Genomic DNA, 20,648 nt, shown 5'->3' with positions numbered 1-20,648 from the left:
GTTTTTGTGGTGAAATGTCTATTCAAATATTTTGCCCATTTTTAAAAAACTGAGTTGCTGGCCTTCTTATTGAATTATAGGAATGCATTACATAGCCTGGACATAAATTCTTTATCAGATATATGACTGGTAATTATTTTCTTCTGGTCTGGGGCTTTTCAGTTTCCTAATAGGGTTTTATGAAGGATATTTTTACATTTTTTGAGACAGCATCTCACAAGGCAGTTCAGGTTGGCCTTGAACTCACATTATAGCTCAGGCTGGCCTGGATCTCAGAGCAACCCTCCTGCCTCTGCCTGCCTAGTGCTGGGATTACAGGTATGCACAACCACACCTGGTGATCTCTTTAATTTTAATGACATCCTATTTACCATTTCTCTCTTTTGCTGAACTATAGACTAGTAGCAGAGTCTAGTCTCTATGTTTTAGAATCACAAATAGCTGATTTTTTTAAACAAAAAAAAAAATTAAAACTACAGTTCTCCAGTAAGAACTGTAATTTATATCCTCTATTATGACACTATTATGTCAGGTTCTGTGTTCATGGTAATACCTTAAGTATTTTTGTCAGCTGCCTTTTTCTTTCTTTTATTTTTGTCTTATTAAGGATCAAACTCAGAACGTTACTCATGCTAGGGAAGTCCTCACCAATAAGTTCTTCCTCGTCGCAATAGAAAAGAGCAAAGAAAGGAAGAAAGAAAAAGGCCTTTATTGGGACACAGGAAGGCTACAGTACAGGGCAACATCCCCTGCAGGGCAGACCTAAAGCTTTTATTCAGTTTGACAGGGGAGAGGAGTTTGAAGGGGCGGGCAGTGACGTTTTGACAGCTGATTGGAGGTATGGTGTCGCGCACGCGAGAAGCAGGGAGTTCAATTTTTGGGTGTTGTAGGGTGGCGCTGTCCAGTGCCATGTTGGGCAGGCGCCTCGCTGAGCCTGGCAGCGCTTCACAGGAGCGGACCCATCACTCACCACTTAGCTACACCAAACAGCCATATCAGTTTATTTTAAAGCCAGTAGTTGTAAGCTAGCAACTTGCAGAATTTTTGTTTGTCCTAGATTTTTTTTTTCTCAGTACTGGGTATTGAAATCAGAGCCTTTACACTAAGCTACATCCCTAGTGCTTTGCATTTTGAGACACGGTCTTGCTTTGTCTCTAAATGGTCCATCTTGTGCTCAAACTATCCTCCTGCCTCAGCTCTCAAGAGTGCTGGGCTTATAGGGGTATACCACCACCTTCTCCCACAAATTTATAAAAATAATTTAATACCTATGATTTTTAATTTTTTTCTTTTGGATTTTTTTGAGACAGTGTTTCACAATGTAGTTCAGGCTAGCCTTCAACTTATTATGTATCCCAGGCTGGCCTTGAACTCAGGGTGATACCCCTGCCTCAGCTTCCCAAGTACTTACTTTGTTTTTGAAACAGGGTCTTGCTAGGTAGCCCAGGCTGGCCTCTAACTCTCCTGCTTCAGTCTCCTGTGCGCTGGGGTTACAGGTGTCTGCCACAGTGCCTGGCCTTTGTTTTCTTATTAATGCTTCCTAATACATAAAAGTTAATAGACTGGCTGGCTGTGTTGGTGCACACCTGTAATTCCAGTTACTTAGGAGGCTAAGGCAGGAGTATTACAAGTTCCAAGCCAACCTGGGCAATTTAGCAAGAACCTATTTCAAAACAAAAAATAAAGGACAGAGGGCCAGGGATGTAGCTCAGTGGTAGAGCACCAACCTAGCACAAGTGTCCAAGTCCCCAGCCACCAACCCTGTTATATCTGCATCCTTGGGAAAAATAACCAAGATAACACTCAATAATCTGGAGATTTAATTTGAAAACCTCATTTTGGGGGGGGGTGCCAGGGACCGAACAAAAACCTCATTTTCTAATGAGCTAATCCAGAAACCCTAGTATAAGTTCAAAATTGGCAAGTGTACTGTCAGCTTTCACCAAGTATAATATCAGTATCAAACTAATATTTTATTTACGTTTTCTAGTGAGCAGACAAGTAGGACAGATTTTGTGCACAGAATCAAGGTTGTACCTGCCTCCCTACTTCCTGTGCAACTATGTTGCTCAAGTCTGGTGATGGCTCAGGTAGAAGATTCCAGTACTGGGGGCTTGGTACCATTTAACTGGAAGGTGAGAGAGTGGCTGTATCTTTGTTTTTTCAAAGAACTTGCTTGTTTTTGAGGCAGTGCATTGCATTGTGTCCTGTTTCTTTGTGTGTCAAGGGCTGGCAGCAGACCTTATTTTGGCTCATTTTTGCCAATCTTATGTGTACCCATGGCAATTTTTTTTTTTTTTTTTTTGTATTTTTGAGGCAGGGTCTCACTTTGCAGTACAGGTTGGCCTTGAGCTAACTTTATAACCCAGGCTGGCCTCGACCTCACAACGATCCTCCTGCCTCAGCCTCTCGAGTACTGGGATTACAGGTGTGCACCACCATGCCCAGCTAGCAGCAGGTCTCATTTTGAACACCTACATTTAGCTTCTCTTGAGCAATATGATACTGGCAGTACTGAGCTTGTTTTGTCTTGTGGTAGCTGAGTTATGACTGTTCCCAGTAGAGGGAGGTAAAGTAGCTCTGTTGCCTTTCTACTGCTGTGAAAGAACACTTAAGATAGTCAACTCACAAGGAGAAAAGACTTCTTTTGGCTCACAGTCTGAGAGGTTTCAGCCCGTGGTTGCTTGCCCCAATACTTTGGGCCTGCTGCACAACATCACAGTGGGGAGCACGGGGAGGGGGGACAAAGGTGGTGCTCACCTCACAGTAACTGGGAAACAACCCAAGAGGCTGAATTCTGGATGTCCCCTTCCATTGTCCCTGCAATGACCTCATGTCCTTCCAAGGGGCCTCATCTCCAGAAGGTTCCTCCACCTCTCCACAGTGCCACAGGTTGGTAATCAAGCTTTTAACATACGAGCCTTAAAGGACATTCCAGGTCCCAACTACAGAAAGAATGATAACCTAATCTAAGGTGCATGGATTGCAAAGCTTCTGCTGCAAAGCTGCAAAGCTTCTGCCGACAAGCTGGTAAAGCAGTTATTCAATAAATTAAAGCTGTTCTTTTTAATGATATATTTCTTCAAAGGTGCAGGATTAAAAGGGAGAAAACTGGGAACAGAGCTGGGATTTGTCCATGGGTTTGGTTTTTGGAAGGATATATTATAATGAAAGGCCGTGCGTGGGCCATCAGTTTGCATGCACAGCACACGGTTCGGAGGTGGTTCTGGAGCTGGCTTGTCTAGATTTGAATCCTGGGCCTCAGGCTCCATAATGTTTTGTGTCTATGTTTTGTCATTTATGAAGAGGGGACAATAATAGTGCAAACTAAATAGTTCACACTAATAATAGTTGGGACAATAGTAGACTTGAGTTTTGAGTTTAATGTATAGAAAGTTGCTTAGAATAACATTAGACTGATCCTAAGCATTGCACATGTTGGGTTTTTATTTTTAAGATAAGTCTACATGACAGCAGTGTTTCGCTCCTTGAATAGTCTGAGTCATGGAAATCTCTCTAGCTGAAGGGACACATTTGCTTTCTTATTTGCATTCCAATTCTTGTCAGTGTGTGAGCCTCACTTCAGGTACTGCTGAATCAAGTGATCAGGCCACATGGGAACAAAAAAGCTGATCTGGTACCTCGAGGAACCTCTGCAGCAAGACTCCAGGAACTCCACCAAGAACAAGTCCCAGTTACCCTTGGTACTGCCATTTTTATCTATGTGCATCTACTCCCACCACCAAGTTTCTTACTTCACTCTACCCTGAGTCTCTCCTCCCCCTCACAGCCACTTCCTTCTCACGCTTTCTCTCTCATCCCTTTGGCATGCTCATGACCCACCATGACTCTAGTGACCTGGCTGCATCTCAGCTGGGTCATCATGGCCAGCTGCTCTGAATTTGTAACTCAAATTCCCAAGGTTGTTGAGACAGCCTCATAAAGTGAGTGAGTTGGATGAGTTGCCCCTGCCTTGCTAGTGGATGGGAAAACTGAAGCCACAGAGCTTCAGTGTCATCGCCTAGAGTTTTCAGAGATTTCAATGACAATCATCAGCCAGCTGTGGCACACATGCCATAGATTTGCTGCCACTGGCCTAGTCTAGGCCCCAGAGATTCCCCTTCAGTTGGGAGGTATGAGCAAAAATTCCAGTGACTATTTAAAGTTAAAAAAAAAAAACTGCTACAGGAAAAGACACATTGCCTTGAATCCCCCTCAAAATATTTCCCCTCACTTTGAATACACTTCTTATCGTTTTCTAGAGCAGTTCTAGAAAACCTCTTCTGTGAGTGCCTTTGATTGCAATGCCATGGCTGCAATCAAAGGTGTACTGAATCAGTTCAAAATATTTACTTTTTATGATTTTTTAACTGATTGTTCAATTTATTTTATTATGTTTATTTTTATTTATAGACAGAATCTGACTATCTCATGGTCATTTTGATGCTAGAGAAAAACCAGAAGCTGCATGTACCAAATCCAGTAAATAAGGTGTATAAACCTATACTGTAATGTTTTTTATTTGACAAAAATTGCTGTAAATATTTTGAATCATTTTAGGACACTGAGGCACAAAAAGATACAAAAGAAGAGACCAGAATGGTCTCTAAAAGTGTCAAAAATGCAGGGATAAGTGTGTTTAAAATGAGGGGAGTATTTTGAGGGGGGTGGGGAATTAATGGCAATGTATCTGTGTTGGTAGCTTTTCTTTTGATAACCTATATATAAAAAACCCCTCATAAGTCTCCTCAGAGGCAAGAAAAAGATCAAAGGTAACTCTAAGAGCAGAACAGGATGTCTTCCTAATCTAAACTTGCTTGTTTGCAGGGAAACTTGCTTGTTTGCAGGATGTGCCTTCCCCCAGAGGATGTTTGCTAATCTAAACTTGCTTGTTAACCCAACCCTTACCTGAACCTTGCTCTTCCCCCAAAAAATGTAATCACCATGTTCCTGTTTTGTAGTGCGCCACAAACCCACCCCCCTCCTTGTATTGTGAGACCAGCAGTTGTTTGTGGTTTTACAAGATAAAACCCTGCCCTTTAGCTGTTAGGCACACAGTCTTCCATATTGGCTACCGGAGGCTGCGTCGCCAGGCCTGGCCTAAAATAAAGCCTTTGCTCCAAATTTCTTAATGTCTTGCTTCCTTGGATTTTATTCCAGGGTCTGAACTATCACATTCTCTCATTGCTGGGACAAAATACTTGATGCCAAAATTAAAGAAGGTAAGGTTTATTCAGCTCACAGTTTGTGGAGGTTTCGATACGTAATCAGCTATCTCCAAGGCAGGGTGGCATGGCACAGGGGCAACACTTCAAGGTGGCAAAAGACACCACAAGCAGAAAGAGCAAAAGAGGTGAGAGCAAGCCCCTTTTCCTCCCTCATATTGTAAGCAGGTTACCTGCCCTCTAGGGCCAGTGTAGCACTCACACTATGGCCATGCCCTGCTCTTGCAAAGGAAGAGGATGTTTACAAAGTGGGAACCCTGGTGCTCTGCTGAGTGACTCAGTTAAACTTCCAAACTTCTCAGGTTGACACAATGAATCAACCATTATGCCACTGGGGGTAGGGTACTGGTACTAGGAATCACACTCAGGACATGGCACTTGCCAGGCAGGCGCTGTGCCACTGAGCTATATCCCTGGCCCTATTACCTCATCTCTTACTGTAATACATTTTTTAATTTAAACATTCACTATTGTTTTAAATCACATGTGTGTTCTGGCACAAAGATTAAGTATCCAATGTGAACATCAGAGGTAGGGCTGCCAGTAAGACAGCACTCAGGGAAGGTTGTCTTTTTGTTCAGCCTTCTCCATAAAACAGAATGGGGGGGGGAGATTATGAAGCTGGCTGATACAGTTATGAAGTCGCATTATCTGTGGTTTGTAAGCTAGAGAACCAGAAGAGAACCTACTATAAATTTGTCTGAGTCACAAGGAGGAACTGACGGTATTACTCCCAGTCCAAAACCGAAGACTGAGAACTAAGGACAGAAGCCACTGAGAATCAGGAGTCTAAGAACTGGGTGAAATCACACTTCCCCTGCCTTTAACAAAAGTTGGATAGCATGACGCCTTCAACTTTGGTAGGCTACATCATTTTTTCTCAGTCTATTTAAATCCTCATCTTTTTCTGAAACACCCTAACAGATGCACCCAGAAATGTTTTAACAGTCTCTGGAAATCCCTTAGTCCAGCCAAGTTGTGTGAAAGGTGTGAGAGGAGCTGCCCAGATCTTCCTGGTATATACAAAAGCAATGGCAACCGATAGACATCCACAATGTACTGCCCTGTACTTTAGTCACAATATTATTTTAAACCTGTTATTTAGTCACACTATTATGTTACATCTTATTTACTTTATTTCTTTACAGAATTTGCTAAATGCTAACCTGTTTTAAGAGCTTTATATGTATCACTGGTAGCTCATTAAACTTGCACAACAGTTCTATGTGTTTGGTTTTTTTTTTTTTCTTTTTTTTGGTACTGGGGATCGAACTCAGGACCTCATACTTGCCAGGCAGGCCCTTAAGCCACTGAACTAAATCCCTAGCCCTAGTTTTTTGTTTTGTTTTGTTTTGTTTTTATGAAGCAGGGTCTCAGTGGGTAGCTCAGCCTAGCTAGAAATCACAGTGATCCTCCTGCTTCAGCCTCCCAAGTGCTGGGATTACAGGCATGGCCACCATGCCCAGTATGCCTTTGGTATTATTGCCTGTACTTCATAGATAAAGAAACTGGAGGACAGAGAAGTACCCCATCTCAGGTCACAAAGTGAGAAGCGGCAGAGACATGATTTGACACAGGCAGCCTGAGTTCTGACAGTCCTATATCAACCATTATAGCCTCAGGCTACCTGACCAGCCGGAGCTTCCTAGAAAAGTGTAATTTGATTTTCTTGCAGCCTTCCTCTAACTTCATGTGGAAAGAACATTCAAAATTTTGTTTTTTCCCCTACTTTTTATTTAGAATAAAGTTTTGTTTGTTTTCTGGTATGGGAGGGAAGGAGACAGGGAGGGAGGAAAGCAGGAGGGAGGGAGGGAAGGAGGGAGGGAGGAAGAGAGAGAGAGAGAAACTATAACAGTGGAAAGGACTGAGCCAGGCGTGATGATACACACCTGTGATCTCAGCCCAGGAGAGGCTGAGGCAGGAGAATTGCCGTGAGTTCAAGGCCAGCCTGAACTAAAACCCTGTCTCCCAAACAAACAAACAAACCCAACCAAGTAAAAATAAATCTAGACTCAAACATTTATCTCCGCATGACCCACCTTTCTGATTCTTAGTTTCCATATGTATAAAATTTAAGATTGCTGGGGGTATTGTATGGGATACTGTATGTAAAAAGCCTGACACAGTACATATTAAGTGCTCATTATAGAAGTTACTATTGTTGGGACGGATGAAAAAAATTATTGCCCTGGCAATCAAAAATGAGTAGACTTCAAAGGGCCACATAGCTCAGTGGCACACTGCTTGCCTGGCAAGTGTGAGGCCCTGAGTTAGATTTCCAGTACAAAAAAACAAAAAACAAAAACAAGGCCATAGAAGGTCTTAGGACCACAATGAATCCCAGGAGGTTTGACTGCTGTTGGGTGTCTGAGCTGGACTTGATACACTAGATACTGCACTATTGCCACAATATTGCCTTGCCACGTTAGACATCTCTAATTGATGACAGCAATGCTTCATGTTGGGTCCAGGACCCTTTTCAGAATTTCTCAAGACAAGGAGTTCTGATCAGTGGGAATTGGTCCAGGAGATAGAACCCGTTTGATGTCTCTCCTTCAAGACCAGTGGCCACTTAAGCCATTCAATCAGTAGCTTACCCCAAAATGACTTTGTTCGTTTCTAGTCTTTTCTTGGTCTTGTGACATGTCAGGTTTGAAAGAAGTTGCCAGAGGTGACTCTGGTAATCTCTGCAGTTATCTGAGAGATTATTTCCAATTTCATTTTTTTTTCCAGAGTCTCATTCAATTGCTTTGCTTTTCCTACTTCAAAGAGACCTGGTGGGGGGCTTTGGGTTGTCCTCCTCATTGCCCCTGGATTTGCCTTTTGTGAACTGGATGTCTGAGGTTGCATTTTGCTTAAGTGTCTTCTCATTTTATTTTCTCTTTTTTAAGTTTAATTCCTGGGGTGATGCTTGAAAGTTGCCTACAGTGGGTTGCTTTACTGGTAGTATTTAGGACCCTAGGTGATGACTACTTCTCTGAGGTATCTTCCAGGGGCAGTTGGTTTTTGGGTTTTGAGTCTGTCGGAAGATCTGACCTCTTCAGTTGGTTGGAGATGAGAAGTTGTTGCTCATTTTCCCTATTCCCTGATTCTGCGGCACTATGCCACTGTATTTTCTGTGACCCTTATTTAATCTCTGTCATAGATTGCCAGTGATACAATTTTCGGCATGGCTAAAAAGATAGAAATATGAGATAAAAGTGGCCTTTGTTTTAAGAATATGGAGAGAGACTCCATGACCTCCGGGGTCTGGCTTTCTCTCCACCGGACACATCGTGTGGGACATACATGGAGCTTAGGTTTGGGGTGGTGCCTAAGGGGCATTACTGATGTATAGGTAGCCCATTGGAATTCATTTCACGCCACAGATAAATTGCTTAGGAGGGGGGAAGGTGACCTTTTGCCTCCCAGTGCTGCAGCATCCCCTTTAGGGCAAAATCCTTTCAATCAGGACCAACAGTGCCAGCCAGTGCCATACTCCACGTCCATCCTCCACGTCCGATGCTCCCCTCCACAGCCACACTTCTCTGCAGAGGCCTCCACGGTCACCTATTGTAAACCCAAAATTCGAATTCAGTCACCTGAGTATTGTAATCCTCTTTCTAGTCTTCCTCACAATCCAAAAAGTTGTATTTGTAAGCCCATTGAGATGTTATTGGAACCCCAGCCGGTCAATTCCAATCTACCACTACTAGTGCAATCCATGGTGAGAGTAAAAACACAAAGGCATATTCCAAGTTAAGGGCAGCCAAGGGGTCCTAAGTCCATTTCCCGTGAGGACATGTGGACAAAGGCCTCAATACTAGGCCTCTTCCAGCATTTATTCTCTTGTGAAAAAAGGAGAGGTCGCTCAGGGATGAGTGATAATCAGGATGTTGGGGTTTACTGAGTAACTTAAGCTGGCTGGCCAGGTGCAAGAATGGCATCTCTGTAATTTGCAGAGATAAGGATATGCAGAAGGATCAATTTATATAACCCAATTAAGGTAATAGTGGAATTGTTTTGGGGGGTTATCACTTCAGTTTCTGATATGCAAACTCTTGTGCCCTGGTGTCATGGTTTATGTCTGTGGCCCCCAGGCCTCATGAGTTTGAATTGTGCATTTGTTATTTGTTCATTGTCTAGTGCTTGGATTGATGGTGTCAGTGCTCCACGCACAAAGGGGTGAAGCCAGGATGTGATGTAATGGCAGGAAGAAGGTGTGTCTTGCTCTTGCTGGTTCCTGCTTGTTGTTTGCAGCCGCCCTGAACTGCAGCCCAGCCATGCCCGCCTGCCTTGGAGCCAACTGAGTGTGGACTGAAACCTCCAAAAACTGTAAGAAATAAACCTTTCCTTTCCCAACTTGGGCTTCAGGTATTTTGTCTCAGCAACAAGTAAAAAGTAACTAAGACACCTGGGGAATCATAGCCTCTTATCTTGAGGCTCATACCCAGTTGCCATTCCTGGAGCTGTTTGCTCTAATATCTCACCAGCTCAATCCTGTATATGGAGAGCACCACGTGAGGAAACAGGAGTGTCTAATGGCTATAGATTTTGCATATTAGCACCTCAGCTAGCCTTGTTTGCAAAACTCAGTGCCAACTGAAGAAAAGGAAATACCCTAGCCAGCCTTTCACATGTCAGTATAAGGAAATGAGTCTCCAAGCAATCAAAGTCACAGTAATTGTTTTGGATCCAAAGGGAATCGCTGGAGCTGTCTCTCACATGTGTGATGGCTGCACATTAGCACCTGGGCTAGCCTTGTTTGCCATGCTCAGAGTTAATTGAAGAGAAGGAAATACCCTAGCCACTCCTTTACATATCAGTATAAGGAAATGAGTCTCCAAATATTCAAAGTCACAGTAATTGTTTTGGATTCAGAGGGAATCACTGGAGTTGTCTCCCACAGTCACCAGCTGTCACCATCACTGTGACCATGCACCCCCAGGTTTGAACAGCTCCTCTTGCTCAGTGAGTCCTGTCTCAGGGAGAAGATGCCGCCAGCTACGGCCTTCTTCATTGAAGTTTTTCTTTGTGCTCTCTCTGTGGGCTTCAATTCACACTTCAGATTCTTCCTGGGTCCAGGGGCCCCACTTCCTTCCTTCCTTGTCTTCCTCACAATGCTCTATTTCAGTGTCTGGATGGTGGCTCTCAGAGAGGCTGTTTTTTCTGCTAACGCTTTGCCATCTTCTTGAAAGTCCCCAAAGGTGACTGTGAATGTGAGCCTTTGTGAGACTCAGCAGGAAGAAACATCTAAACCTGTCAGTCCTAAGAAGGACCTGGACTTTGACATTGTGGAACTCAGAGACAGGAAAGAAGGTGAGATACACACTTGGTGCAGGGAGTCACAGCAAGCAAAGACTGATTGGTCTACATGAGATCTCTGAGTGACTGCTGCAATCTGCCCAAGTTCTCCGCGTGAATACCCTTGTTTTGAGGCCCAATCAGATCTCAGTCCCATATTTTTCTCATTTCTCTTGCACAACCTTTTGAGTTCTGAGAATCTTTATCACTTAGGCCACCACCCAGTTGTGAGTGAAGTGCACTTTCTGGTTCTACTTGGCACTACAGTGCAGTGCAGACATGAAAGCATTGAGAATATGTGCAAACCGCTTACACCAGTAGGAGAGGTAAGTTTCTCTTTTCTGTAAAATTATTTTTAAAAATCAAATGTGAAAATTGGGCTGGGGATTTAGCTCAGTGGTGTAAGCGCCTGCCTGGCAAGTGCGAGGTCGTAAGTTTGATCCCTGGTACCAAAAAAAAAAAAAAAAAAAGAATATTAATAAGAAAATTAAAAATAATAAAAATCATATTCTACTATGTAAAGTCTGCCACTACTAGCATATTGATAAGCTTTCTTCTCCTCTATTTTCTTTGTATAAATATGCATGTAAACATTTTTAAATGAAGCTGAGCATGATTTTCATGCCTGCAATCCTAGCACTCAGAAAGTTGAGGCAGGAGGACCAACATGAATTTAAGGCCAACCTGAGCTACATTGCTGGTTCAAGGTCAGCATGAACTACATAGTGAGACCACATCCTGAAAAAATTTTTTAATGATATTATGTTATCTTGTTTTAGGTCAAAACTCTGTATAACAGAGATATTTAGTTTATTTCAGTAGTTGTTAAATCTTGAACTGTTAGGACTTGTAACAAATCTCTGTGTGTATCTTTGTACGTCTAAAAATACATCCCTAAATTATTTCCTGATGGCAGTATTTTGTGCGGTTGGTTGGTTTTGGTGTTTTGCTTTTGTTTTTTGAGATAGGGTCTATGTCATTCAAGTTGGCTTTGAACTCACTGTGTAGCACAGGCTGGTCTCAAATTCCCAGCAATCCTCCTGCCTCAGCCTCCAGAGTGCTGAGATTACCACTGTGCCAGTCCGATGGTAGTTTTCTTTTCTTTCTTTTTTTTTTTTTTTTTTTTCTGGTACCAGGGATCAAACTCACGACCACGCGCTTGTAAGGCAGTGCTTATGCCGCTGAGCTAAATCCCCAGCTCTCCACGGTAGTTTTTAAAGCTGGTGAACTATGCTGCCAAACTGCAAGATTCTTCTGTAAACCTAGATATTTGCTCTCAACTTGTGTTTTTCAAGATTGGTAGAAGAATTTTGTGGATTTTTTCAAACAAATATTACATGGAGGGGCTGGGGATTTAGCTCAGCGGCATAAGCGCCTGCCTTGCAAGCAGGCAGTCGTGAGTTCAATCCCCGGTACCGATAAAAAAGAAAAAAGACCAAAAAAAAAAAAAATATTACATGGAAATCCATTATATAAAAACAAACATGGCTGCTATAATGGAAAGATCTGGAGCCCTTAGTACCATCCTCAGCTGTTCATACTCCTCTACTTTCCCATGCCATCCCCCCTCTCCACTAATATAAGTGGTTCTTTATATTGCATCTCCTAGATCAGCAATGAAACTTTACCATCTGTTACAGTTAAGAGTATCAGTTTCAGCTACAGGTTGTACAGAAAATCCCATTGGGCCGCTCTAACAGTAAAGACAATGTCAATGTCTCCCTATCCAAATCCATAGGAAGAGTGGTTTCTAGATTGTTTGATTCAGCAGCTCACTGATTAGCACCAAGGATTAGATTCTTTCCATTTGGGACGCTGTCTTCCTCAGTGTGGAGAGTACTCAGACCCTTCACAGTCACAGGATGACCACAGCAGCAGCCAACACTGCATCCCAGCACAGCCCTAGCAGGGGTGGAGAAGGCATAGCCATAGCCTTCCCTCACATTCCTTCTGGAGAGTGAGGAAGGCTCCCAGCTGACTCCCCTTATTTCCCATTAGCCACACTGATGACATCTGTCCATTTCGTTGCCAGTAACTGCAGCACCATGATTGGTTACACCAATCAGAATTCATCTACTAGAGTTGAGGAAGGGGTATTTATTTTATTTGTATTATTATTATATTATATTATTATTATTACTGGGAATCAAATTCAGGACTTTGCACTTACAGGCAGGCACTGTGCCACAGAGCTATATCCCCAGCCCTGAGGAAGGGTTTTTAACCTTTCTTGTAACCTGTTAAAAATTCACATCTGAACAACAGACAGATTCTGTTGTCAAGGGAAGAGGGAAAAAAATGGACAGTTGTCTGCCACAGCATTCTACTAGGAAATATGCTGAAAAGTCAATATCAAAATCCCAAGGTATGGCCTTGAGCAAGTTACTTAACTGCTCTGGACCTGTTTCCTTATTTGTAAAATGGGATTTTATAATAAATCAGGTGTAGATAAGACATGGTTGCTGCTTATCTACTTTACAGGGTTATAGAGAAGGATAAATGAGATTGAATGTATGAAATAATTTTACAAAGCACTTTACTAATATCAAAGCTTGTTACTAATCTAATTCTTTTTTAAAATTTAAAATTTTATTTTAAAGAGATTAAGACAAAAGAGGACAGAACAAGCAGATCAGAACAGAACAATGTAAGCAACACAGCACTTCACAAGACAGCCGGATTTTAACAGTGGCTACTATATTATCTCATTTTCCATGAAAAATTGGTTTATATTATCACACATATTAAAATCCAATAAGACACAACATGAAAAAAACCAGTGGAAACAGAAGAACAAAAGCACGGTAGGACTTCAAAGCAAGATGATATTAAATCAGCAATGGCTGCCATAATGTCTTGTTTTCTTCAAAATAGCTATTCATGCCATCACACATAATACAATAAAACAAAACAGAATAAAACCATTCCAACTAATGAATGAAAACATAAGGCTTCAAAGCAATGTAATGGGGAGTCATGATTACCATAAAATCTTATGTTCTCTTACCATTTCTTACACTAAGGAGACTATACAGTATTTACACATGTGAATTTGATTTATTTTGCTTATGAATATGGTCTCAAGTTGCATCCATTTATTTATAAAAATCTCAATGTGATCATTCATTATAGCTGAGTAGCACTCCATTGTATAAAAATACCACATCTTTTTTATCCATTCCTCAATTGATGGACACTTAGGTTGTTTCCAAGATCTGGCTATTACAAATTGTGCTGCTATAAACATGGGTGCACATATATCACTGTGGTATGATGTTTTCAGTTCTTCTCAGAATATGCCTAGAAGTGGAATTACTGGGTCAAATGGGACTTCCAATCCCATTTGATTTTGAGGAATCTCCAGACTGACCTTCACGTGGTTGCCCCAGTCTACACTCCCACCAAGAGTGCAGGAGAGTTCCTTTTTCCCCACAGCCTCTCCAGCATTTGTTAGTGGTGGTTTTCTTGATCTTGGCCATTCTTTCTGGAGTGAGATGGAATCTCAGTGTTGTTTTAATTTGCATCTCTCTAATGACTAATGATGATGAACATTTTTTCATGTATTTATTTGCCATTTGTATTTCTTCATCTGAGAACTATGTATTCATCTTGGATGCCAATTTTTGGATTGGATTTTGAATTTTGGGGGTCTGATTTTTAAAAATTCTGTATATGTTTTAGACAGAAGTCCTTTGTCTGAGGGACAGTTCACTAAGATTTTTTCCCAGTTTGTGGGTTTTCTTTTCACTATGCTGAAGATTTCTTTTGACATGCAGAAACTCTTTAATAAGACATGATCCCAGTTATTAATTCTGGGAAGTATTTCTCGCATGGTTTGATTCCTGTTCATGCATTCTCTACCTACCCCTATGTCTTCAAGATTTTTACCTAATTTGTCTTCCAACAGATTTAGTGTTTCTGTTTTAATATTTAGATCTTTGATCCATTTAGATTTTAGTTTATTACATGGAGATAGGCATGGGTCTAGTTTTAGTTTTTGGCATATGGAGAGCCAGTTTTTCCAGCACCATTTATTAAAGAGACTATCGTTCTTCCAGTGAACATATTTGGCTCCTTTATCAAAGATAAGGTGGTTGAGTGTGTTTGTAGTTATGGTTGTATCTTCTAATCTATTCCATTGATCTTCATATCTGTTTTTATTCCAGTACCACATTGATTTTATTACAGTAGCTTTGTAGTATAACTTCAAGTCAGGGATTGTGATGCCTCCTGCCTTGCTTTTGCTGCTTAGAATTGCCTTTGCTATTCTAGATCTCTTCTGGTTCCAGTTCAATTTTAGAGGTGATTTCTCTAGATCTATGAGGTATGTTAATGGTATTTTCATTGGGATTGCATTGAATCTATATAACAGTTTTGGGAGAATAGCCATTTTCACAATATTTATTCTACCTATCCATAAACATGAGATGTCTTTCCATTTTCTGAGATCATCTTTAATTTTTTTTCAGGGTATTATAATTTTCCCTGTATAGATCTTTTACTTCTTTCATGAGATTAATTCCTAAGTATTTCATTTATTTGGATGCTAGTGTGAAGAGTGTGGCTTCTCTTATTTCTCTCTCAGTGATTTTGTTGTTAGTGTATAGGACTGCTATTGATTTTTGAGTATTGACTCTGTATCCATTGCTGATATAATTCAGTTACATTGCTGAATTTATTATATCTAGGAGTCTTTCAATGGAGTTTTGGGGCTCTCCTATGTGGAGTATCATGTCGTCTGCAAATAATGAAACAGCAAATGGAAAAACAAAGCAAAATCATCGTTGGATGTAATCCCGGTGGCTGCTTGCTAGCATTTCTTTCCACATGTCCCAGATCAATAGGTTTAGGGAGATGCTTAGCTTCTGTGACATCTCTAGATTCTGCGTCTGAAATCTGAATGCAACTTTATAGGTAGATGACTGAAATAAGTTAGCTAATGACTGATTTATCTTTCTTACTTTAGGCTTAAAAGCTTTCACGATTCCCTTGGATCCCAAATAAAGTCATGAATTTGGCAATCCTGGATTTTATTTCTTAGGGTTCAGGTAAGGCTGATATTACCCAGAGCCAAAGATACATTGGTTTAAATAAGATGTTTCCAGATCTTATGACATTACAGATAACCATTTCAAAAAGCTTGAGTACATGGCTTTAATTGAAATTTCTGGGATATAGTTGCTCTTTCAGTTTTTTATGCCACGGCCAAGTACCTCATTCACTTGGCCAATCTCATTTGCAACAAACATTCTATTTGATGGGTAGAACCAGTGATGTTAAAAATATGGAAGATGAGCTTGCTGTTCCCCAGGTAAGAAAGCCTGAGAAAACAAGCCAATGTTTATTATTTCAGTCATGTTGAATTATATGATATCAGTTAGGAAGTAATTTTTTTTAGTACCATCTAGACACTGGATAGAAAGGAAAGTAAATAAATTCTCTCCCTACCTGCTGATGGTGCAGGTCAAAGTGTGTGGGTATGTACATGAACTACTTAGGCTTGCGGAGTACATTTTACAAAACCTTTGTTAATTATTTATTCTTGTAACCTAAAGGTCCATCAGGAGCAAAGGAAGTCAGAAGATGCTTTAGGTATTTCTGATGAAGAGATACCTCACAGAATTTCAGCAACTAAAGTTGAAAACGTTTTAGCTTCCCAAAATGGTGTTACATAGAGCTAGGAGGGTAGCACAGTGGGGGAGCACTTGCCTAACATGTGGAAAGGTCCTTGGGTTCAATCCTCAGCACCACCAAAAGACAAAACAAAACAAAAAACAAAACTATCTCATAGAAATTGGCTACATAGAAATTGGCTTATGTAGACTATGTATACTATTAACATAGTTATATGTAAAAGCTCTTGCAAGCAGTGGGTCAACAGGAGTGGGCACAACTAAAATTTAATTCCATGTTTTGTCCCTTCTTAATTATCCTGACATTTTTATTCATGTTATAAAATCATAGTAACATCAATAAAATTTTAAGTTTTGTGTTGTACTAAAATACTGAAAACTTAAAATAGTTAATTAAGAGATAGTTATTAGCAAAAATAGTTAAAAGGATAGTTATTAGCAGTATTGTCATTCTGTGCTGAGCTCATTACCTGAGTAACCAAGCACCAACCACACAGTTACAGATTAACTGACCACGTAGTCATGCTGTTGGGTATGCATCCTCCCCCACTCCACCCCAGTAACCTGTTTGCTGTGTCAACCTTTGTTCCCTTTGTAAGAGACAAATGATGCTGTGTCAACCATTGTTCCCTTTATGAGAGACAAATGTTCCTGGAATTGGCAGACCAAGGGCTATGAATTGGCTAACCACCCACTGTGAAATGCTTCTGACCTCAAGCAAGGGGGAACAAAGGCCCACCTTGTTTCCGTTTCTCATCACTATGTACTTAATGATCAATGAGCTAATCGTAAATGAACTATAAAAATCAGTCAAAATTCTAACTCAGTCGCACAGCTTTCCAAATTTCATCTGCACTGTGTCACTGGGCCAGCTAAAATAAAAGCGCTTCTTTTTAAAATGACATCGTCTTGCCCCATTTTTCATCTTGGGGGCCTTTTTGGGGGAGTATAACATTTGTATAATTTTTTTTGAGACAGGGTCTCACTATGTATTTTGGTCTAGCCTTCAACTCACAATGTAGTATTATAATCCAAATATTGTAATCATATTTCAAGTATTGTATTTTGTAATTCAAATATTGTAATTCCTTTTCTGGTCCACCTCACAATCCAGAAAGTTATATTTGTAATCCTATAGAAATATTATTGGAATCCCAGAAAGTTAATTCCTATCTACCACTTCCAAGGCAACTCACAGTCAGAGTAAAGACACTAAAACGTATGCAAACTTATGGGCAGCCAAGAGGTTCCAAGTCTGATCCAAGTGAGGATATATGGACAAAGGCTCTGATTCAAAGTCTCTCCCAGAATTTATGACCTTGCGAAGAAGGGAGTGGTTCAAGTATGAATGAAAGTGAGGATGGTGGGAATTACATGAGCAAGGTGAGTTGCTCATGAGCGGAGAGTAAGCCCTTGTGCAATATGCAAGGCGAGAGATCAGCAAAGACCAGTCTGCATAACTCTATTGGGATAGCATATGAATGAATTTAGCACTCATGAACTGTTGCTTCAGTTTCTGATATATAAATTTTTGAAACTGGGGAAGACATAGCCTCTTATTTTGAGGCTTGTACTCAGTTGACATTCCTGGAGCTATCTGGCTCTGCCATCCTGCTGGGTTCAACCCTTTTACAGGGAACATGATGCAAGGAAACAGGGCATTGTCAGCTGGTCTTAAGGATTACATATCAGTACCTCAGCTATCGGTATTTGCATTGCTTAGAGCCAACTGAAGATAGAAGGAAATGGGCAGGGGATTTAGCTTAGTGGCACAAGTGCCTGCCTGGCAAGTGCAAGGTTCTGAGTTTGATCTCCCAACCAAAAAAAAAAAAAAAAAAAAAAAAAGAGGATAGAAGGAAATATCCTCTCTGTGCATATTCTTATATTGAAATACGATTCAATTTAACATATGCTGAAGCAATTGTTCTACATTCAAGGAGAGGCACCCATGTTGTCTTCTACAGTGTGGCTCAGGCTGGCCTCAAACGCACAATAATCCTCCTGCCTCAGCCCCCTGAGCGTTGAGATTACAAGCATGTGCCAACATGCTGGGTTTATTACTTTATGTTTTAGTAAAAATTTCTTAGAACAAGGACTTTTCTATTCTTTTCTTATTCTTAGAATAAGTTCCTTTTCATAGGAACAGTTTTTTAAAAAAATTTTTTGGTACTGGGGATTGAACTCAACCTCACATTTGCCAGGCAGGCACTTATGCCACTAAGCTAAATCCCAAGCCAGGAACAGTTTTTAAAAACTACTGACATTAATAAATTAAAATAAATTTATTTTAAATAAATTTGTCTCCTACCTCCTCCGTCCATGGTTTCATTGTCATAATGGCACATTACCCTGATGTCCAGTAACTCTCACCTGCTTGCTTGCCTGCTTTTTCTTTTTCCTTTCCTTTCTGTTCCTTTCTTCTCTCCCACTCCTCCTATCTTTTTTTTCTGGTGTTGGGGATTGAACCCAAGACTTTCACACTGAGCTACATACTCACCCCTTTTAAAAATTCTGACACAGGGTCTTGTCAGTTTGCTCAGATTGGAATTTGTGGTCTTTCCACCTCAGTTTACCAGAGTGGTGGGATTACAGGCATGGGCCACCATGCTCACTACTAAGTATCTGTTGCAGTCAGAAGTTATGTCATTAAGATACATTATTTGTTAATCATAAACAGATCTCTAATCCTTCTACTCTATAGGGATGACAGGGGACATCTCAAGAGTATGTGCTTTAAACTTAAAAAAAAAAAAAAAAGCTGTCACTGGGCATGGTGGTGCATGCCTGTAATCCCGCACTTGGGAGGCGGAGGCAGGATGATCGTTGAGAGTTCAAAACCATTCAAGTCTCCAGTCCCGTCAGTTTTTCCTGGCTTCATATGTGTCCTTTCCTACAGGGAGAAAAACTCTGGCCTTGACAAAGACTTGAGCTATTGGGGTGTAACTGGGAGTTGGGCAGATATGCTGGGCATCAACAAGCCTCCTTGTTCTAGATACTGAAAAAAGACGAGTTTTTTTTTTAGTGCAACTACTTAGCTTGATGCGTAGATTTCCAGGTTGAGTAGGTAGTCAGTCGGTCCTGCGTGTTATCTGAACACAAAGGGTAACTCCCCTCTCCCCGCCCAGAATCTTAACCGTAAAGCAGGCACAATACATAATAATACCGAGCCTCACAGGACCAGTCAGAAACGCAGTCACCACTCACTGACAGCTACAGACCGCCTCTTAGCCGGACGCAACGCCGGACACTCTGGCATCCTCGCTGGCTCACACACATTCACGCTCCGGCTCCAGACCTCTAGGGCTGCGTGTCCCTACTTTCCCGGTCCCCAGTGGAGGGCAGCCCAGCGGCGGCGCTGGTTTCCCATCCGGTGAGTTTAGGCCGCCGCACCCGGAAGTGGCGCCCGGAGCGGGAGCGCTGAGGTGTAGGCCGACTGGACAGCGACCCGGAGCAGGGCGCGGGGGCGTTGGCCATGTTTCCCTTCGGTCCCAGTAGCCCGGGCGGGGACGAGGCGGCTGGAGCTGAGGAGTCGGCCGCCCACCGGGGTCCGGCGGCAGCCGCCAGGCCGCCCTCTCCCGCTACCCCGCCCGCACCGCCACAGCCCGAGGCTGACGCCGCCCTTCCTCCGCCGGCCGCCCGGAGCCCCAGCCACCCCGGCGCCCTCGCGCCGCCCCACGCCGCGGGCGCCGGAGAGCTCAAGCCGCCCGGTGAGCTGGAGCTATCAGCAACCTCTGCCCAGGGAGAGCCGACCGCGTCTCCAGACTGCAGGGCCTGGAGCCGGGGCAGGCACGGCCTCAGCGCGGGCCTGGGCGGCCCCGGCGCTAGACTGTTTGGATGGCTGAGACAGCGCAGCCTGGGCCGCGGGCTGTTTGTGGACCCGGCGCGGGACCATTTCCGCACCATGACGAACCTGTACTGTTCCATCCACCCCGCGGATTCCGTGTACCTCAGCACACGCACCCACGGTGCGGTCTTCAACCTGGAGTATTCGCCCGACGGGTAAGCGCGGCCCCTCGGGGCACGGACGGGCTTCCGCCCTGCAGCACTTGCAGACTCCTCTGGTCCCCTGGTACTTTCCGGTGTACCTTGTCTCTCTGGAGCCCCCATCCTGACGTTTTGAGGAAGTCAGGCGTATTTTGCTTCCCACTGGGACTCTAGAGGCTCTATGAAGGAAAAATACCTAAAACCACACAGCGGGCGTATCAGGGCGAGCCCAGAAGTAGGCTTTTGGTACACTGCAGGTGCTCAGTGTACCAAACGAACTTTTAAATAAATGCTCGTTCTTTTGCTGTTCATCGTAGGCTTGCTTTTCTGCTAAGCTTGTGTCAAACGTAGGGAACCTGCAGAGTCTCTGTACCCTATTCCTGAATTTGTTATGAAGAGGCAATTATGCCTTTCTGTGCTCCAGAACGATACTCTATGAAGACATATCTATCTCTCATCGTTTGCCATTTGTAAAGTTCTGAAGCCAAGATTACATGCTGTTGTTAAGGGCTAGATGTCGTCC

At 42.3% G+C, this 20,648-nt stretch overlaps 1 protein-coding gene and 1 long non-coding RNA gene across 3 annotated transcripts in view; one reads left to right on the top strand and one right to left on the bottom strand.

The window, feature by feature from the left end:
• Window positions 1-689: 689 nt before the first annotated feature.
• Window positions 690-20,176, bottom strand: LOC134470534 (uncharacterized). Its single transcript, XR_010039484.1, has 2 exons — window positions 20,052-20,176; window positions 690-8,774 (listed from the first exon to the last, which is right to left on the bottom strand). It is a non-coding gene; the product is annotated as an uncharacterized LOC134470534 (long non-coding RNA).
• The window catches only part of Dcaf10 (DDB1 and CUL4 associated factor 10), a 61,906-nt gene continuing 60,586 nt past the window's right edge, over window positions 19,329-20,648 (top strand). Inside the window, exon 1 of one of the 2 annotated variants that reach the window (XM_063225191.1) lies at window positions 19,329-20,140. In XM_063225191.1, coding sequence (XP_063081261.1) covers window positions 19,614-20,140 — 527 coding nt within the window. In that variant the 5' untranslated portion in view covers window positions 19,329-19,613. The remainder of the gene's footprint in view (window positions 20,141-20,648) is intronic. The other variant, XM_003470883.5, reaches the window with a different exon arrangement.

This window comes from Cavia porcellus, unplaced genomic scaffold, assembly GCF_034190915.1.
Source record: "Cavia porcellus strain 051 isolate PalLab524CR breed Dunkin Hartley unplaced genomic scaffold, mCavPor4.1 scaffold_1, whole genome shotgun sequence".
Lineage (NCBI taxonomy): Eukaryota > Metazoa > Chordata > Mammalia > Rodentia > Caviidae > Cavia > Cavia porcellus.
The sequence above is the reverse complement of the archived record's forward strand: the minus strand, read 5'-3'. Positions and strand labels throughout refer to the sequence as shown.